General features: G+C 46.4%; 1 protein-coding gene across 1 annotated transcript in view; it reads right to left on the bottom strand.

Annotated features, from left to right (window-relative positions):
• Positions 1-15,162, bottom strand: part of KIF5C (kinesin family member 5C) — a 161,001-nt gene that overhangs the window by 4,711 nt on the left and 141,128 nt on the right. Inside the window, exons 23-25 of the mRNA XM_033231561.1 lie at positions 14,299-14,403; positions 12,031-12,247; positions 10,373-10,486 (exon numbers count right to left, since the gene is read on the bottom strand). Coding sequence (XP_033087452.1) covers positions 10,380-10,486; positions 12,031-12,247; positions 14,299-14,403 — 429 coding nt within the window. The 3' untranslated portion in view covers positions 10,373-10,379. The remainder of the gene's footprint in view (positions 1-10,372; positions 10,487-12,030; positions 12,248-14,298; positions 14,404-15,162) is intronic.

Below are 15,162 nucleotides of genomic sequence, written 5' to 3' on the forward strand. Positions count from 1 at the left end.
TGAGACCTTGCTATGGGTTTTGTGCTGCGCTCATGGTACTCCAGGGGATGGGCACAGGGATGACAAAAGAGGGAGGTAGAGCCTTATCCTTGAGAAAAACATGGAATTACCTGGTACTGGAAATACAACCACCACTAAGAAAAGCCCAAATTCTCTTTTGATTAAAAAAAAAAAAAAAAAAAGGAAAGAAAAAGCCCTCCGTAACCTAACACATGCTTTCTGTTCTGCCTCTAGAAGGCTTATATCAACATTTGGTACCCAACTGTGGTAATATCTCAGATTCCCGCTACCATGCTCTTTTTTTCTTTCTTCACTCTCCTGATTTATATAATATTGTAAACAACCTCACATATTTCTTATAAATCAACAGGATGTAAGTTACATATAAAGAGAAAAATTCTCTGTCTAGAAAGGGGTTATAAAAGTAGAAAAAAGCAAAGTGAGAAAAAGGGAGACGAAATACAGAACAGAAACTGAGTAGAAAAAAACAAAAAACACACATTCTTTTTAAAAATACCACCTCTTGGTCAAGTGCAGTGGCTCATGCCTATAATCCCAGCACTTTGGTTTGGGAGGCCACAGCACGTGGATCACTTGAAGTCAGGAGTTCGAAACCAGCCCAGCCAACACGATGAAACCCCATCTCTACTAAAAATACAAAAATTAGTGTGGCATGGTGGCATGTACTTGTAGTCCCAGCTACTTGGGAGGCTGAGGCAGGAGAATCATTTGAACCTTAGAGGCAGAGGTTGCAGTGAGCCGAGATCATGCCACTGCACTCCAGTCTGGGCAACAGAGTGAGACTCAGTCTCAAAAAAACAAAAACAAAAACAAAAACAGAACCACCTCTTCACTGACAAGAAAAAATATTCAGAGAACTCATTTGGTATAATCTCCCACAACGGCAAAGCTACAAAACTAAGAAGGGCTTAAACAACCCTAGAGGGTGATATTCCTGTCATTTTTAGAAGTCACAGAGAGTAAGATGTTGTTGGGAAGAATATGGCCTTTCTGGTGAAATTTTGGGCTTATTGTCAGTATTAGAAGAAAAACCTAAAAGCATGGTCATAGTTGTTATTTAAAATCCATTTTGAGCTAAAAACCAATAGGAGTGCTGCCTGAATGCCACCACTGAAATTGCCATTTCACTTTCTCACAGGTCGTTTCTCCACGCACGCCATCGCCCTGGTCAGATGAGATCCCCTTGCTCAGATGAGATGGCCGTCCTGCGTGCCTGGAGGCAAGGAGGTGCCGGCACATACCTTGGATTGTGGTATTATGACCTGACGCAATATTTGCAGCCAAACCGTGTTGACACAGCAAGCACTAGACACAAATGCAATGGGGCGGCCTCAGTAACTCCAGCAGACCATGAAGTGACATGATTTCCCCCTGGAAGGCCCTTCAGTCAAAATCCCCGATCCCCGCTGGGCAAGATTCAGCAGGTTTTGGCTGATAGTTTGGAAGAAACACAGGGCCGCAAAGGAGGCCCTACCTGCTTAGTTTAGTCACCTCAAGGAGCATGAGAGAGGAGAACTGAGATTGTGACAGATTGCTGAAGGGAAAAGCACAGGAACTCCGCCAATAAAGGGTCCTTTCTTTACTAGGATGCAGCGTTCCTCTTCATCCCCAGTTAAGGATCTCTACAGGCCTGTCTGCTGAGAAGTCTTTCCAGCAGGCCCAAGAAACATGGATTCCAGTAGGATGCTCCTATCCATCCTTCCCACTATCAGGTTCTTCATCTCCTTAGATAAATTCATGGGAGAAAATAGATATAAATTTCAAAGGTAAATGAGATAAAGCATTTCTGACTGTTCTAATCCCAGAGAGACTGGCGAGACTGGAGAATCTTTAAAACCCAGTCCTGTTGACTCTCTTCCAAGTAGCCAGTCACTCAGAGGCAGGGGACTGGACCAACCGACCTGCTCTAGGACTGCCAAACTGGCGTTCTGCCAAACTGGAGATGGTAATTCAAAGTGGCAACATGTGACCAGATTTAGGAGGAAATAAAATCACCTTTCTTTAGAAGGGGTGGGGAAGGCTAATGAAAGAAGTTAATTACACAAGGGTTTTGCAAGAAGTATTTAGAGACCGTTTTCACCCCCAACTTGGGCTTTTGCAATTGCTTGCGGTGGAGTTAAGCTTAATCCAAACAGTGCATAATTTTAGTTTTTCTTTTGCCTTTTTATAATTCAATCCCCACATTATAAGAATTACAATTGTACTCCACTTATCACTGCTGAATAGAAGTGGATTTATCTTATTGGAGCGTTGGTACAATCTGCTGTGGAGGAACAATTTTAGTTGCTCTGAATTTATGACTCTGAGAACCATGAAGCTGAGGACTATCGAAGTGTTGGAGCCTACTGTGCTGTAGACGGAATCAGGAATTCTTTCCTCCGGATGCTCCACAATTCCTTCCTTTTGGGTTGGGTTGAGAATGCTAGTTTCAAAGTCCTCTGCCTCAGCAGCATCCACCTACAGTTATTTCTGTCCTCTCTCTCTGCAGTCCCACCTCATCTGTCCTTTTCAGGTCTGTCCCCATGACCATTTTAACATTAGCTAACATGCAGGGGGGCCAAATTTTTGCCAGGTACTCTTCTAAGACTTTTTTCTCTCTTCTTTCACATTCTCTCATTCAATCCCAGACAAGCCTGTGATATGGGCACTATGATCCCAACTTCCCCATTCCACAGTTTTCTTAGCTATCCAATGGCTGAGAATCTTGTCTGGTGTGACAAGGGGGGGATTCGCTGTATACACTTCAACCAAAACAGCAACAGACAGAATGCAGAAACAGCTGGGGGGAATCCAGCTGCCATCTATTAGATGTGTTAAAGAGATTTGCAAAATGTAAAACAATGCCATTTGGCTATTTTTTGTTTTGAAAATAGTTATTTTCATTACAAATCACATTTATGGTAACATGTATGGGCTTATTACTATTTTTTAAATGAATCTGGCAGTATTCTAAATTTTTTGCTTTAATTTCCAGTATGATACATGTCAATATATATAAATTCATTGATTCTTTTTTGTTGGTTCATTTTTTTGAGAAAGATTGTCATTCTGTCACCCAGACTGCAGTGCAGTGGCACAAACATGGCTCACTACAGCCTCAAATTACTGGGCTCAATCAATCTCCCACCTCAGCCTCCAAAGCAGTTGGGACTACAGGCGTATGCCACCATACCTAGCTAATTTTTATTTTATTTTATTTTATTTTTTTTTTTTATTTTTTGTAGAGACAGAGTCTCACTAAGGCTGGTTTCAAACTCCTGGCCTCAAGTGATCCTCCTGCCTTGGCCTCCCAAAGTGCTGGAATTATAGGCATGAGCCACATACCCAGTCCATTGATCCTTTTTAAGAGGAGTAAAGGTCCTAAGGCCAAGAACTTTGAGAACTGTTGCAGAGAAGATCATTGCTCTTAGCCTAGGATCTACCACTCGTAGGTGTGGGATCTTGACAGCTCATCCTGCCTCTTTGGGATGTAGAATGAGGAGACGGGATCAGGTGATGAGGACAACACAGATGAGCACGGAGTGCTCGTTCAGTGCCAGGCACTAGGCTAATCTTCATGTATTTGTTTTTATTTGTTTATTCTTTTTGAGGCAGGATCTCGCTCTGTCACCCAGGCTAGAGTGTGGTGGCATGATCACAGCTCACTGCAGCCTTGAACTCTCCAGCTGAAATGATCCTCCCAGTTCAGCCTTCCAAGTCACTGGAGCTACAGGCATGCACCACGACACCTGGCTAATGTTTTTATTTTTAGTAGAGACAAGGTCTCGCTAAGTTGCCCAGGCTGGTCTCAAACTCCTGAGCTCAAGCCATCCTCCAGCCTCAGCCTCTCAGAGTGCTGGGAGTACAGAAGTGAAAGAATTGAGACACACCACGACACACAAAAAACAGGCATCCCAAACTCTACAAGAAGCAACACACTCTGGGGTTGCATTGCACCTAGCTCTTTATTTTCAGAAAAAGCCCTTCCTTCATTAAATTATGTGAAGTGGGTTTTGTGGTTTGGACTTTTAATTTGTGGTTTTATTTCAATTTAATTTGTAAATTTGTTTTGACTTGACAGTTGTATAAGATCTGTAAGTAGGGAATGTATACTGTCTACAATGTGCAAGTACTTAAGTGCTATAATACAATAATTTAAATCAACTCTGGGGATCTGTGAGAACTGTATTCCTTTCAAAGTACTCTATTCACTACTCAAGTTTGAGATAAAATAGTCTAAATATACGAAAACCAAGAAAAAAGACCGTTCTGCCTTCAGTCTTTCAGAAAACATCTGAGGTGTCAGCAATGCCCCACTGGCGCCATCTGGTGGAGACATTTGAACAAGTCCCCTGGCTTGCCAAAGCACTGCCTGGAAAGGAAGTGGATCTCCAGGGCCCTCAGAAACAGGGAGCTGGGCAGATGTTTAATCAGGTGTCTGCATTAAGTGTGAGGCTGCAAAGAAGGACTCAGCACTGCCTGAGAGGTCGATTTTACACCGTCTCTGGTCTCAAGAGCGAGACCCTGCTTCCTCCCTCTTTCTCACTAATCATCTGGCTTCTTGCCTGCACGAGAAAACAAGTTCTAACTAAGGTGAGCTGGATCTTACCTCCCAGTGCACCCCATCTACCACCCACCCGCATCTGTGCTTCCTCCTCTGCCCGGCTCGGCTATACCATCACCATCGCACACAGCTATGCTGTAATATCTCCCATCTCATAATAGAAAAGCAACGCAGCCCCACCTTAACCCCACGTCGCTCCATTTCTCTGATCTCCTTCAAATAAAACCCCCAAAGTGGGTTCGGCTGCTGGCTCTCCTTCCTCACCTGCTCTCTCTAGTCCATGCTAAGGTCACCGCCATCTGGCCTTCTTCAACCACCCAGTCTCTGTTGTCATCTTACTCAAGCTCTGAGCTGACCACCTTCCTTCTAGGGTCAAGGTCTTCACTTGACCTCTGTGACCCCACATGCTCCTCAGGCCCCTCTGCTGGTGCCACCTCCTTTCTCTGACCTTCCCATTTGCCAGTGCCTAGGCCTGGTCCAACTCGCTCCTCAGCTCCCCTCTCTGCTGGGCCCACCTTTTCTCTAGGTTGCTTCCTTCAGACCCGTGGCCATAAACACAATCTACAGGTCACAAGTCTCCAGCCCTGGCCTCGCCCCAGCCTCTCTGCAATGCTCCAGACTCACGGATCCAGCCGCCTGTTCCACACACCCACTTGGGTGGTGGGCTCAGCTGGATGTCTGAGAGGCAGCGCATAAGCAACATTATGGAAACCAAGCTTTGCCACAAAACCTGCTCATCCCCCGATTTCCCCTGGCATGGTTAAAAAGTGACCAATGTCTCCCTAATTGCTGGGGCCCACGAAAATCTAGGAACTACCTTGATTCCCTTCCTTCCTCATCCTCTTGCTCTCAACGTTCATCAGTAAGCCTGACAGCTGAATCAGCTCTAAGCAGGCACTGACTCGAGCCACTTCCCTGCTGCCACTACCTGGGTCTGGTACCGGACCCTCCCCCATGGCCACCTAGGGAACCCCCTAGACAACCCCCATTGCTTACTGTCGCCCCATTCCTACCCCTTCTCCAGGGTCCAGCCCAGAGTGGCCTGTCTAATCATGAACCAGCTCCCACTGCTCCCATGCCCACAGCCCTGGTGATCCCTCGCACTAGGTTATAATCTAACTTGCCCCCAGCCTCAACACCTTCATTTACTTGGGCCCAACTCTCTCCCTATCCACTCTAATGAAGATGGGTTCTCCCAGATCACGAGCTACCACCTTATCAGCCTTGTACCGCCTTATCAGCCTTGCTAACGTTCCTTGAATAACCCTCATTCATTCCTACCTTTGAGTGATCATCGACCCACTCTCTCCCAGGTTGCTGAGTGCCTGGCATTTTTCATCACTCAGTCTCAACTTAAATGTCACCCCCCCTTTCTAAAACAGTGTTCCTATTCCATTAGCCTGTTTTTGTTTTCTTCTGAGCACTTACCACTACTTGAAGTTACCTTGTTTATTTTCTGTTCATCTTCCCCTAACAAGCATATCACTGCACAAGAATAGAGCCTTCTTGTCTCATTCACTGTGAAACCAAGTACAGAGCTAGGCTCTCGATGCCTGAACCCCCTTGGCTGGTGAGAAAAACTGAAGCTGACAGAAATCAAGCAACTTGCCCAGTGTCACATGGTTGTACTCCACTGCCCCATATGTAGCTCTAGGGTTTGAAAAAGATCATCTCCTCCTGAGGCAGCCCCCTGTGGATCTGAACCACGTAAGATCAAAGCCAGCATTATCCTGGGTTCTTTTGATTTTTGTACAGGGGCATCTTCATTGGCTTTGAAAACTCGAGGATAAACCAAAATACTCATTATGGCTATAATTCTTGAACCCTGAAATGAAGCAGAAGGAAATTCCAAAGATATCCAGCTGTAAGAATATGTGCTCTGACTCCACAGGAGGGCTGCGAAGACACAATTGAGATAATTTCTACCCAGGGAAGAGAGACTTCAGAATGAAAATCCCAAAGGTCAGGAAAGACTGTCTCAAAAAGGCTTTGCTCTCATCTAAGCAATGAATTCCATATTTCCAATTATTTTTCAAAAAATGATTTAGCATTTCTTTACTCTTCATTTGCAATTCCTGAATCTGTTGATTACTACCCCTTTTTAATCTCTGCTGACAAATGCCCAGTCATTTCTTAAAAATAGTCATAGGTTGTAGATAAGTAAATTATATATATATATATATATTAGATAGGCTCTCACTCTGTCACCTAGGCTGGAGTGCAGTGGCATGATCTCGGCTCACTGCAACCTCCACCTCCTGGGTTCAAGCGATTCTCCACTTCAGTCTCCCAAATAGCTAGGGTTACAGGTGTGCATGTACACGCCCAGCTCATTTTTCTATTTTTAGTAGGGAAGGGGTTTCACCATGTTGGCCAGGCTGGTCTTGAACTCCTGACCTCAAGTGATCTGCCCACCTCAGCTTCCCAAAGTGCTGGGATTACAGGCGTGAGCCACCGTGCCCGGCCCATATTATCTTTAAAAGTCCTTATATCAGCTCATAGCAACAACTAGGATACTCAGTTAGAAATAAGCCTGCCTACCCAGTGGCTAGGATTTACTGCTATAGAGGAACTAAAAACCATTTAGTAACAACTATATGAATTAAAGGACACTATAAACCAACATGTATCAACTACCATGTTCTGCAGTGCTCATCTATACTAGCAACTAATTTTTTTTTTTTTTTTTTTGAGACAGAGTCTCGCTCTGTCGCCCAGGCTGGAGTGCAGTGGCTGGATCTCAGCTCACTGCAAGCTCCGCCTCCCAGGTTCATGCCATTCTCCTGCCTCAGCCTCCTGTGCAGTGCTCATCTATACTAGCAACTAATATTTTTATTGAGCAATTGTTATGTGCTTAGAAGCATGACTTCATTTAAGCCTCTGTCAATGCCAATGACCAAAATAAAAGATTTTCCCCATTTCATAGATGAGGAAACAGACTCTGAGGTTAAGTAACTTGAAGGAAGTAGAAGACCTGACACCTGAACCCAGGTCCCTTGTCCAATGCCAGTCCCCTCAGCCACACTGCCATCCTGAGAGCTGTAAGAGGGGGCCTGTTTATTTTGTGACCTGATGAAAGAAGCACCTAGTTACAGAAGCTATGTTGAGAAGGTGTGTTAAGGAGGCTGTGAATTCAGATAAAACCATCAAAACCACTTTTAAAACTTTGAGTAAAGAAACAAATTGCCAGCTGAGTGCAGTGGCTCACGCCTGTAATCCCAGCACTTTGGGAAGCTGAGGTGGGGGGAATCACTTGAGGTCAGGAGTTCAAGACCAGCCTGGCCAACATGGTGAAACCCTGTCTCTACTAAAAATACAAAAACTAGCCGGGCGTGGTAGCAGATGCCTGTAATCCCAGCTACTCGGGAGGCTGAGGCAGGAGAAGCATTTGAACCCAGGAAGCAGAAGTTGCAATGAGCCGAGATCATGCCATTGCACTCCAGCCTGGGCGACAAGAGCAACACTCCATCTCAAAAAGATGATGATGGGTTGGTGGGTGCAGCAAACCATCATGGCACGTGTATGCGTATGTGACAAACCTGGACATTCAGCACATGTATCCCAGAACTTAAGTAAAATAAAAAAAAAAAAAAAATGCCATAATGGGTGAGGGTGGTTCTGTCACTCCAACGGTCTTGAAAGTCTCCCCACACCTACTGATTTTCACTCTTCTGTATGAGAAGAGGCTACACGGGTGATGAATGGCCAGCATTTGGTTGTTTGGAGCCTACATAAAATATGGGACTGGCAGACCTTTGTTGGAACCCATGAAGAAGGTGACTGTCCCACTGCATAATCTCTGGACCCCAGAATCCCTGGACCAGTATATCTAGTAAAGTCTTATGGGAAACACACATACACATGTCTCTGTGCTTTCATCAAATGAGGTGATGCCTATAGTGCATCTAGCCCAGTGCTGCGGCATATTAGGTGATCCATAATGCACAGTGTGTCAGCTGCCCACCCCAACATCCACTCTCCCTGTCCTTGCTCAAAGAGCATTACCTTTCTTTGGGGTAGTGATGTGCCCAGCTAAAAGACTACCTTTTCCAGCTAGATGTGGCCATATGGCCCAGTGCTGCCCAGAGAAAGGGAGGCATCAGCATTGCACGGGGCTTCAGGAAGGCTACTTAAAGGAGATTCATTTAGCGTGGCTGTTTTTGCCTCTTCTCTGCTTCCTCTCTGGTTGCTAAACTTGGAATGTAGGCATGATGGCTGAAACTGAAGTCATTTGGTGACCTTGAGCTGGCCTTGAGTTCAGGAGGCAGGCACTTGCTTAATCTAATTAAGAGGCTAGGTTTCTGTTATCACTGTGAAGATTCTTTACAGACGTACCACCTTCCAATTTCCTTCACATAGGACAGAAGTAAACTGCCATCCTGTATAAACCATGGAGAGTTTTCAAACTCCGATGAATATCAGAATCACCTGGAGTACTTGGTTAAAAAGACAAACAAAACCCAGGCCCTCCCTCCTCTAAGGAGTCTGGGCCTCTGGGTGCTCAAGGATGCTCACATCCACCAAAGTTCCAGGACCACTGCTTCAGGCTTTTCTGTTCTAAGCTGCCCAGCTGGAACTCAGAGTTCCCTTCAGGTATCAGCCTCGATACTGACAACATGTAGTCAAAAGCAACTTTCTAACTTCCAGTTTCATTCTATTTCTGATTGGAAGCAGAGATTAGATAGGAATGGGGTGGCCCACTGCCAAGACCATTTCCCATTTTCCTGTCTAGAAGACGGCAGATGATGGCAGGCACACTGCCCGCCCGTGGGCTGCCTCTGCCTTCCCTCCTGTTCCCACTGCTCTGACCAGTCCCTGGCCTGCTCCTTGGCACTGCCTGGGGCAGCCACCAAAGCATTTCCCTTGGAAGTTTTAGCCTAAGCCTGGGCCATGACAGGACCCTGAGCGATGGCTCCAGCCCCTCCTGCTCGCCTTCTTGCCTTGATGCAGAACGGACTGGATGAGGAGGGGTCCAGACTTCACACCTTACATGCTTGCCTGCCTTGGGAGTCAGCTACCCTAGCAAGGGCTTAGAGTCCAAGGACAATGTTCAGAGCCACCTCTTCCCATCTGCATGTTCAAAGTCAGAGTTTTTCTAAACAAAGTTTTCTGGTCACCTAGTAGTCTTTCTGCCCGCCCAACTAGTAACCTCTTTTCTCCATTTCCATCACAAAGGATGACAGTTTTCGCTCTCTGCTTCTTCTCTTTTGTAAAGTATATCACTCGTTCCTTTTCTTTTTGCTGGGAGAGAAATGTTGGGCATGTGGGTTGTGGGCAGAGAAGCTTGCAGACCACCATCTCAAAGAAAAAAGCACCCTGGACCCACCTAGGTATCTTCTTAAAATCCCATTTGTTGAGTTCAGATAGTAAACATAAAAACATCACTTCTATTATCTGGCTCTTTCTTTATATTCTGTTCCTGAGACTTAAAGCAACCCCCAACTTCTGTCTGCTCTGGGTAAAAGCAGTTGACAAACAAGTAATGCCCTATGGGATGCCAACTACAGAGGTGAGTCCCACAGGCAAACCAAAGCTCAGCTGAATCACTCACCACACCTACCCCTGCAGGGGATTAGGCCCCGCCTGGCTCCAGGTCTCATGGGCCCCAGGCAGCCTCAGCTAGTAGACCCCAGGGCTCTAGACTGAGGGAGGGTAGGTCTGGGTCTCTGTTTACCTGGAACCCCCAGGGCGTGTGCTGGAATAGAGCCGAACTCCCCTCTACTGAAGGTCCACTGCCAGGCAGGGGTTTTGGAAAGGCAAGAAGCCTCTGCCTCCAGATAGAGAAACCACCCTTGACATGGGACTCACTTTGTATTTATTTCTGGTAGTGAGTGGAGTTTGAAGAGCTGCCTCCTCCCCCTCGAATGGCATGGACGGCCGTTGGAGATGAGGCCGGGTAGTGTCCGGGGCGGATGGGCTTGGCTGTATCCAACCAACAGAAAGAAGAGAGAACAGACATTTAGAAAAGGCTTAACAACAATCCTGATAGCTACAGGTCACCTGTGACAACTAAAAGTCACAATTCTTATCAACAGTACTATTCTTTTTTTTTTTTTTTTTTTTTTTTTTTTGAGACGGAGTCTCGCTCTGTCGCCCAAACTGGAGTGCAATGGCCGGATCTCAGCTCACTGCAAGCTCTGCCTTTTGGGTTCACGCCATTCTCCTGCCTCCGCCTCCCGAGTAGCTGGGACTACAGGCGCCCGCCACCTCGCCCGGCTAGTTTTTTGTATTTTTTAGTAGAGACGGGGTTTCACCGGGTTAGCCAGGATGGTCTTGATCTCCTGACCTCGTGACCCGCCTGTCTCAGCCTCCCAAAGTGCTGGGATTACAGGCTTGAGCCACCGTGCCCGGCCCAAACAGTACTATTCTTATCAACCACCAGATCTCTCTGAAAATGGGAAAACTATCAGTATAGTTAGCAAATCCAAGGCATCCAAATAGTTAGGGGACAGAAAGAACTTAAACATCAATTAGCTCATTTCTAATTTGGGCCAAGAAAAGTTACAAAAAAAGATTTTCAGTTTTATCTGAAATGGATCATAGGTTCCCCATGACTTTCAAGGGCATCTGTGTAGCCCCTGAAATTGGATGCAGAATTCTGCCTGTGATGCTGTTTTCTGGGGAGAGCGTCCATAGCTTTTAATAGATTCTCAAAGGGTATGAAATCCTACACATGCAATGAACCACTAATCTAAGGTATGATTTAAAACTAGAAACATGAAGCTGCTGGTTTACAATATATCTATACAGCAATATCTGATGGGAAATAAATTACCTGTTATTGGAGATGTTTCAATTAAAAAAAAAAAAAGGAGAAGCAGCTGTTTAGAGAATATCCCTAAATTGTTTTTATCCCTATGGCTCTATCCTGGGAACTAGGACTCTGGCTACACCCTCATTTCCTACATGGGCAAAATGCCCAAATCCATACAGATCTTGAAGGAGCTGAGACTCCAGACCTCCCCAGGTTCTGTGCCGGCCTGTAGCCACACTCTGTCACAGATGCCAGCCTGGCTCTTCCCGGGGTATTTCCAAACCTGCACTTGGAGGCTTTCCCTGGGGCTCTGGCTACATACGGGCTCCTTCATGGTCCCACCGGGTGCAGAACACAGGGGCCCTTCACACCTTGCAGAGAAATATCCTCCTATTCCAGTATTTCTAAGAGTGTACCCATTTATAGCCCAAGACCTGGGCCTACAGCCTTGGCTGGCTTCTCTCTGCCCAGCTCAGAAGTTTTGAGACCACGATGTATGCTGGAATATCTCAGAGTAGGATAACGGGGGGCGCCCGACATTCCCATTCCCCCAGGGTAAGCACAGGGTGCAGGGAGGGCTGCCACCTGCGGGCTCTATCCCAGTCTTTCAGATGTTCCAGAGTGGGCTGGCGCTGGCTTCACCTTTTTAGCAAATCTTAGCTGGGAGGCCGCAGTAGCTTCTCAAACCCCGGGAGCCGGTGCACACACGTACCGATCTGGGCTGAATGGGCCCTTCTGGCCATGTTCTTGGCCCGCACGGCCTCCTTGATGCGATCCACCTCCTGCTGGTAGCGCTTGCGGTCCCGCATGGCGTTCTCCTTAGCCTCCTTCAGCGCGCTCTCCAGCGCCTTGACGCGCTCCGCCGTGGCACGCAGCCGCTTCTCCAGCTTGGGCAGTTCACAACGCAGATCCGCGTTGTCCCGGACCAGCTGGGGCAGGAGGATAAAGGAGGGGAGTTACTACCAGGCAGGCTGCACGGCGCAAACCAGAGCAGCCAGAAGCACCCCCTGCTGCTGAACAGGCGACCCCCCCTAGGTCGTCCTTGGCACTCCGTACAACCACAGAAAGGAAAGGAAAACCCAGACTGTGGACTCTGGTGAACACGTGATTCACGGGGTGCAAGGAATGGTGGGGTGGGGATACAATTAAAAACTATTTCCCACCACAAGAAACTTTCGATCTGAGGCAGGATTTACCTCCTCTTTTGTTTGGGTGTGTGTAGAGGAAAGGGGAATTGTGTGAGAAAATCAACCACTTTATGAGAATAGTAAATTAGCATGAGAAAGCTGAGACACTTAAAGCCGGTTCAAAAGGACTCAGTGAAAAACAAGCATGTTCCTGAGCTCTCAGAGGGCCTCCTTCCATGCAGACCCGCTGTTTACACTGGCATGGGGTTTGGACCCAGCTTTGCAACACATCCAGAGGCTAAGAGGAAGAGACTGTGCCTTTTTGCTGACTGAAGAAGCAACAGGCCAGCCCTAGGTAGGAGTGGGTTCAAGGGCCAGCTCTTCAGGTCCTGGCCATCTGACTTGGCATAAGTCATTTGACCACCACAAGTCTCAAGTTTCTCATCTATAACACAAGTGTACTACATAATAGGGGATCCAGGTGGATGGAGGGAGTTTTGAAAATCAGAAAGTGCTACACCAAAGTGAGCTACTGCTGGATCTCCTGCTTTGTTCTCCCAGCACCAGCTCTAGTGCCTGGCAGAGAGTATGTTTTTAACAAATGCTCATTCAATCCATGAATAAAATAATGCATCTCAGCTGGGTACAGTGGCTCACGCCTGAAATTCCAGCACTTTGGGAGGCTGAGATGGGTAAATCACGAGGTCAGGGGTTCAAGACCAGCCTGACCAACATGGTGAAACCTTGGCTCTACTAAAAATACAAAAAATTAGCCAGGCATGGTGGCGCACACCTGTAATCCCAGCTACTCGGGAGACTGAGGCAGGAGAATCGCTCGAACCCAGGAGGCAGAGGTTGCACTGAGCAGAGATCGCACTATTGCACTCCAGCCTGGGCAACAGAGCAAGATTCCATCTCAAAAAATAAATAAATAAAAATAAAAATAAATTGTAAAACATGTATCTCAGAGCCCCATTTCAAGCTCCCTGGCAGTTCCTGCTTTTGTATTTCTCATCGACAATTTGAGTGGCTTCAACTCTCTAGAATCTATCATCCTCTCTCTGGGGAAAAAATGCCATCATCAGGAATATTGAAAAAGACTTCACAAGTCAAAGAGAAATGACATCTCCTTGGCCATGTGGTCCAAAAACTTGGGACGTTTCCATCACATCCCAGTTCCTAAGGAGGGAAAACAGCCATGCACACACCAACATTTAAAAAGAAAGTATCCAAGACAAATGACCTGCTGAAATCACTGGTGAGTTTGGACACAGTTATCACTCTCTGTCACTCTAGACAAATGCCAGCGCATCGCAGGCACCCGAGTGAGCATCTGAGATCGCTAGGAATGGGCAGCTGAGCAGAGAGGGTGCTGGTTCCAGTCCCGGTCCTCTCCCGGTGCAATGAAGCAAGGCACCAGTCTGTTTCCCCATCTGTAAAAATAAAGGACTTGAACCAGCTCAGTGGGGTCCACTTTGCATTCTGTGGAGCTTTCAGGTCCACAGAGGTACCTCAGAGGTGTTATGGGAGACACGGAGGCTAGTTGGTGTCCAAAGTCAGGGGTGGAGGCAGAATGAAAAGACAGGCCTCTGAACACTTCCCTCTCCAACCCCAGAGAGCTCAAACCCAATGCTTTATATTTGGCTTTGAGAAAAGAAAGTCCTTTATATATATGGGAAGTCACTGAGAACTAAAGGATTTGTAAGGACCTTTCCAGCCCTCTTGTCCTCTGACGGAGTACAGTTCTTTTACCTTCAATCTCAGTGCCTTCTCCACACACCATGGCCAAACCTGGTGGGGCTTCTTTCGGGAGAGAGGAGGGAAGCAGAGGAGAGTGGGCAGAACTCTCCTACCTGCTTGTGAACCTTGGTGAGCTGCTCCAGGTTATTCTCCAAGAAGGAAATTTTCTGCTTCTGGGCAGCACTGCCCCCTCCATCATCGCTGTCCAACTCCACACTCTGCATTGACACCAAGGGGTCAGCAGGACGGGCTGTCACCCACCCACCCTCCGCCCCAGGATAATGTGGATGGAAAAAAAGAATCCCCATTCCCACCAAAGGGTATTCTGAAAGTGAAAATAGAGAGAGGTTCTAAAAGTTTAGACTCAACAAATCCCCCAAGTAATTTCCCTTATTAGTATGAAAAGTGATTTAAGGAGGAGCTATTTTTTAGAGAGCTAAAAAAACCAAAACAAAACACTTCAAATCTGCTTTTGAAAGTTACAGATGATTTATCTTCAGTAAAATATATGTCTCCCTTGCGTGTAGTAAATAGAGACTTCTTTTCAAAAGAAAGCATTCCAAAATGCATTAAGAAACAACAACTGTGAAAACATAAACCCAGGACCTAAATTTGATTTCAGCCATCATCATGGGATAACAAGTCACTAAACTTGTAAGCAAATGTCTGTGGTCCCACTGGGAAGTCTTAATGGCCTCTGCTTGTCCCTTCAGCTTCCAAATCTATAAAATTCATTAACGAATCAAGCTCAAATTAATCATAGCATCTGGGTGCTGGGTAAATTCTTGAAATTTATCAACTCTTGAAATTGTTAAAACGCTGCACTCCTGGCAAGCCAAGTGGCACAGATAAATTGGAAAGTACAAGTGTAAACACACCCTGGTGTTCCAAGGTGGAAAAGCAGGTTTGCTCTGTCTGATTATAGAAGAGATCATCATCGTTTTTCTGAAAGGTAATGGCTACATGAGCATCTCAGA

Source organism: Trachypithecus francoisi, unplaced genomic scaffold (assembly GCF_009764315.1).
Source record: "Trachypithecus francoisi isolate TF-2019V2 unplaced genomic scaffold, Tfra_2.0 Lachesis_group13, whole genome shotgun sequence".
NCBI lineage: Eukaryota > Metazoa > Chordata > Mammalia > Primates > Cercopithecidae > Trachypithecus > Trachypithecus francoisi.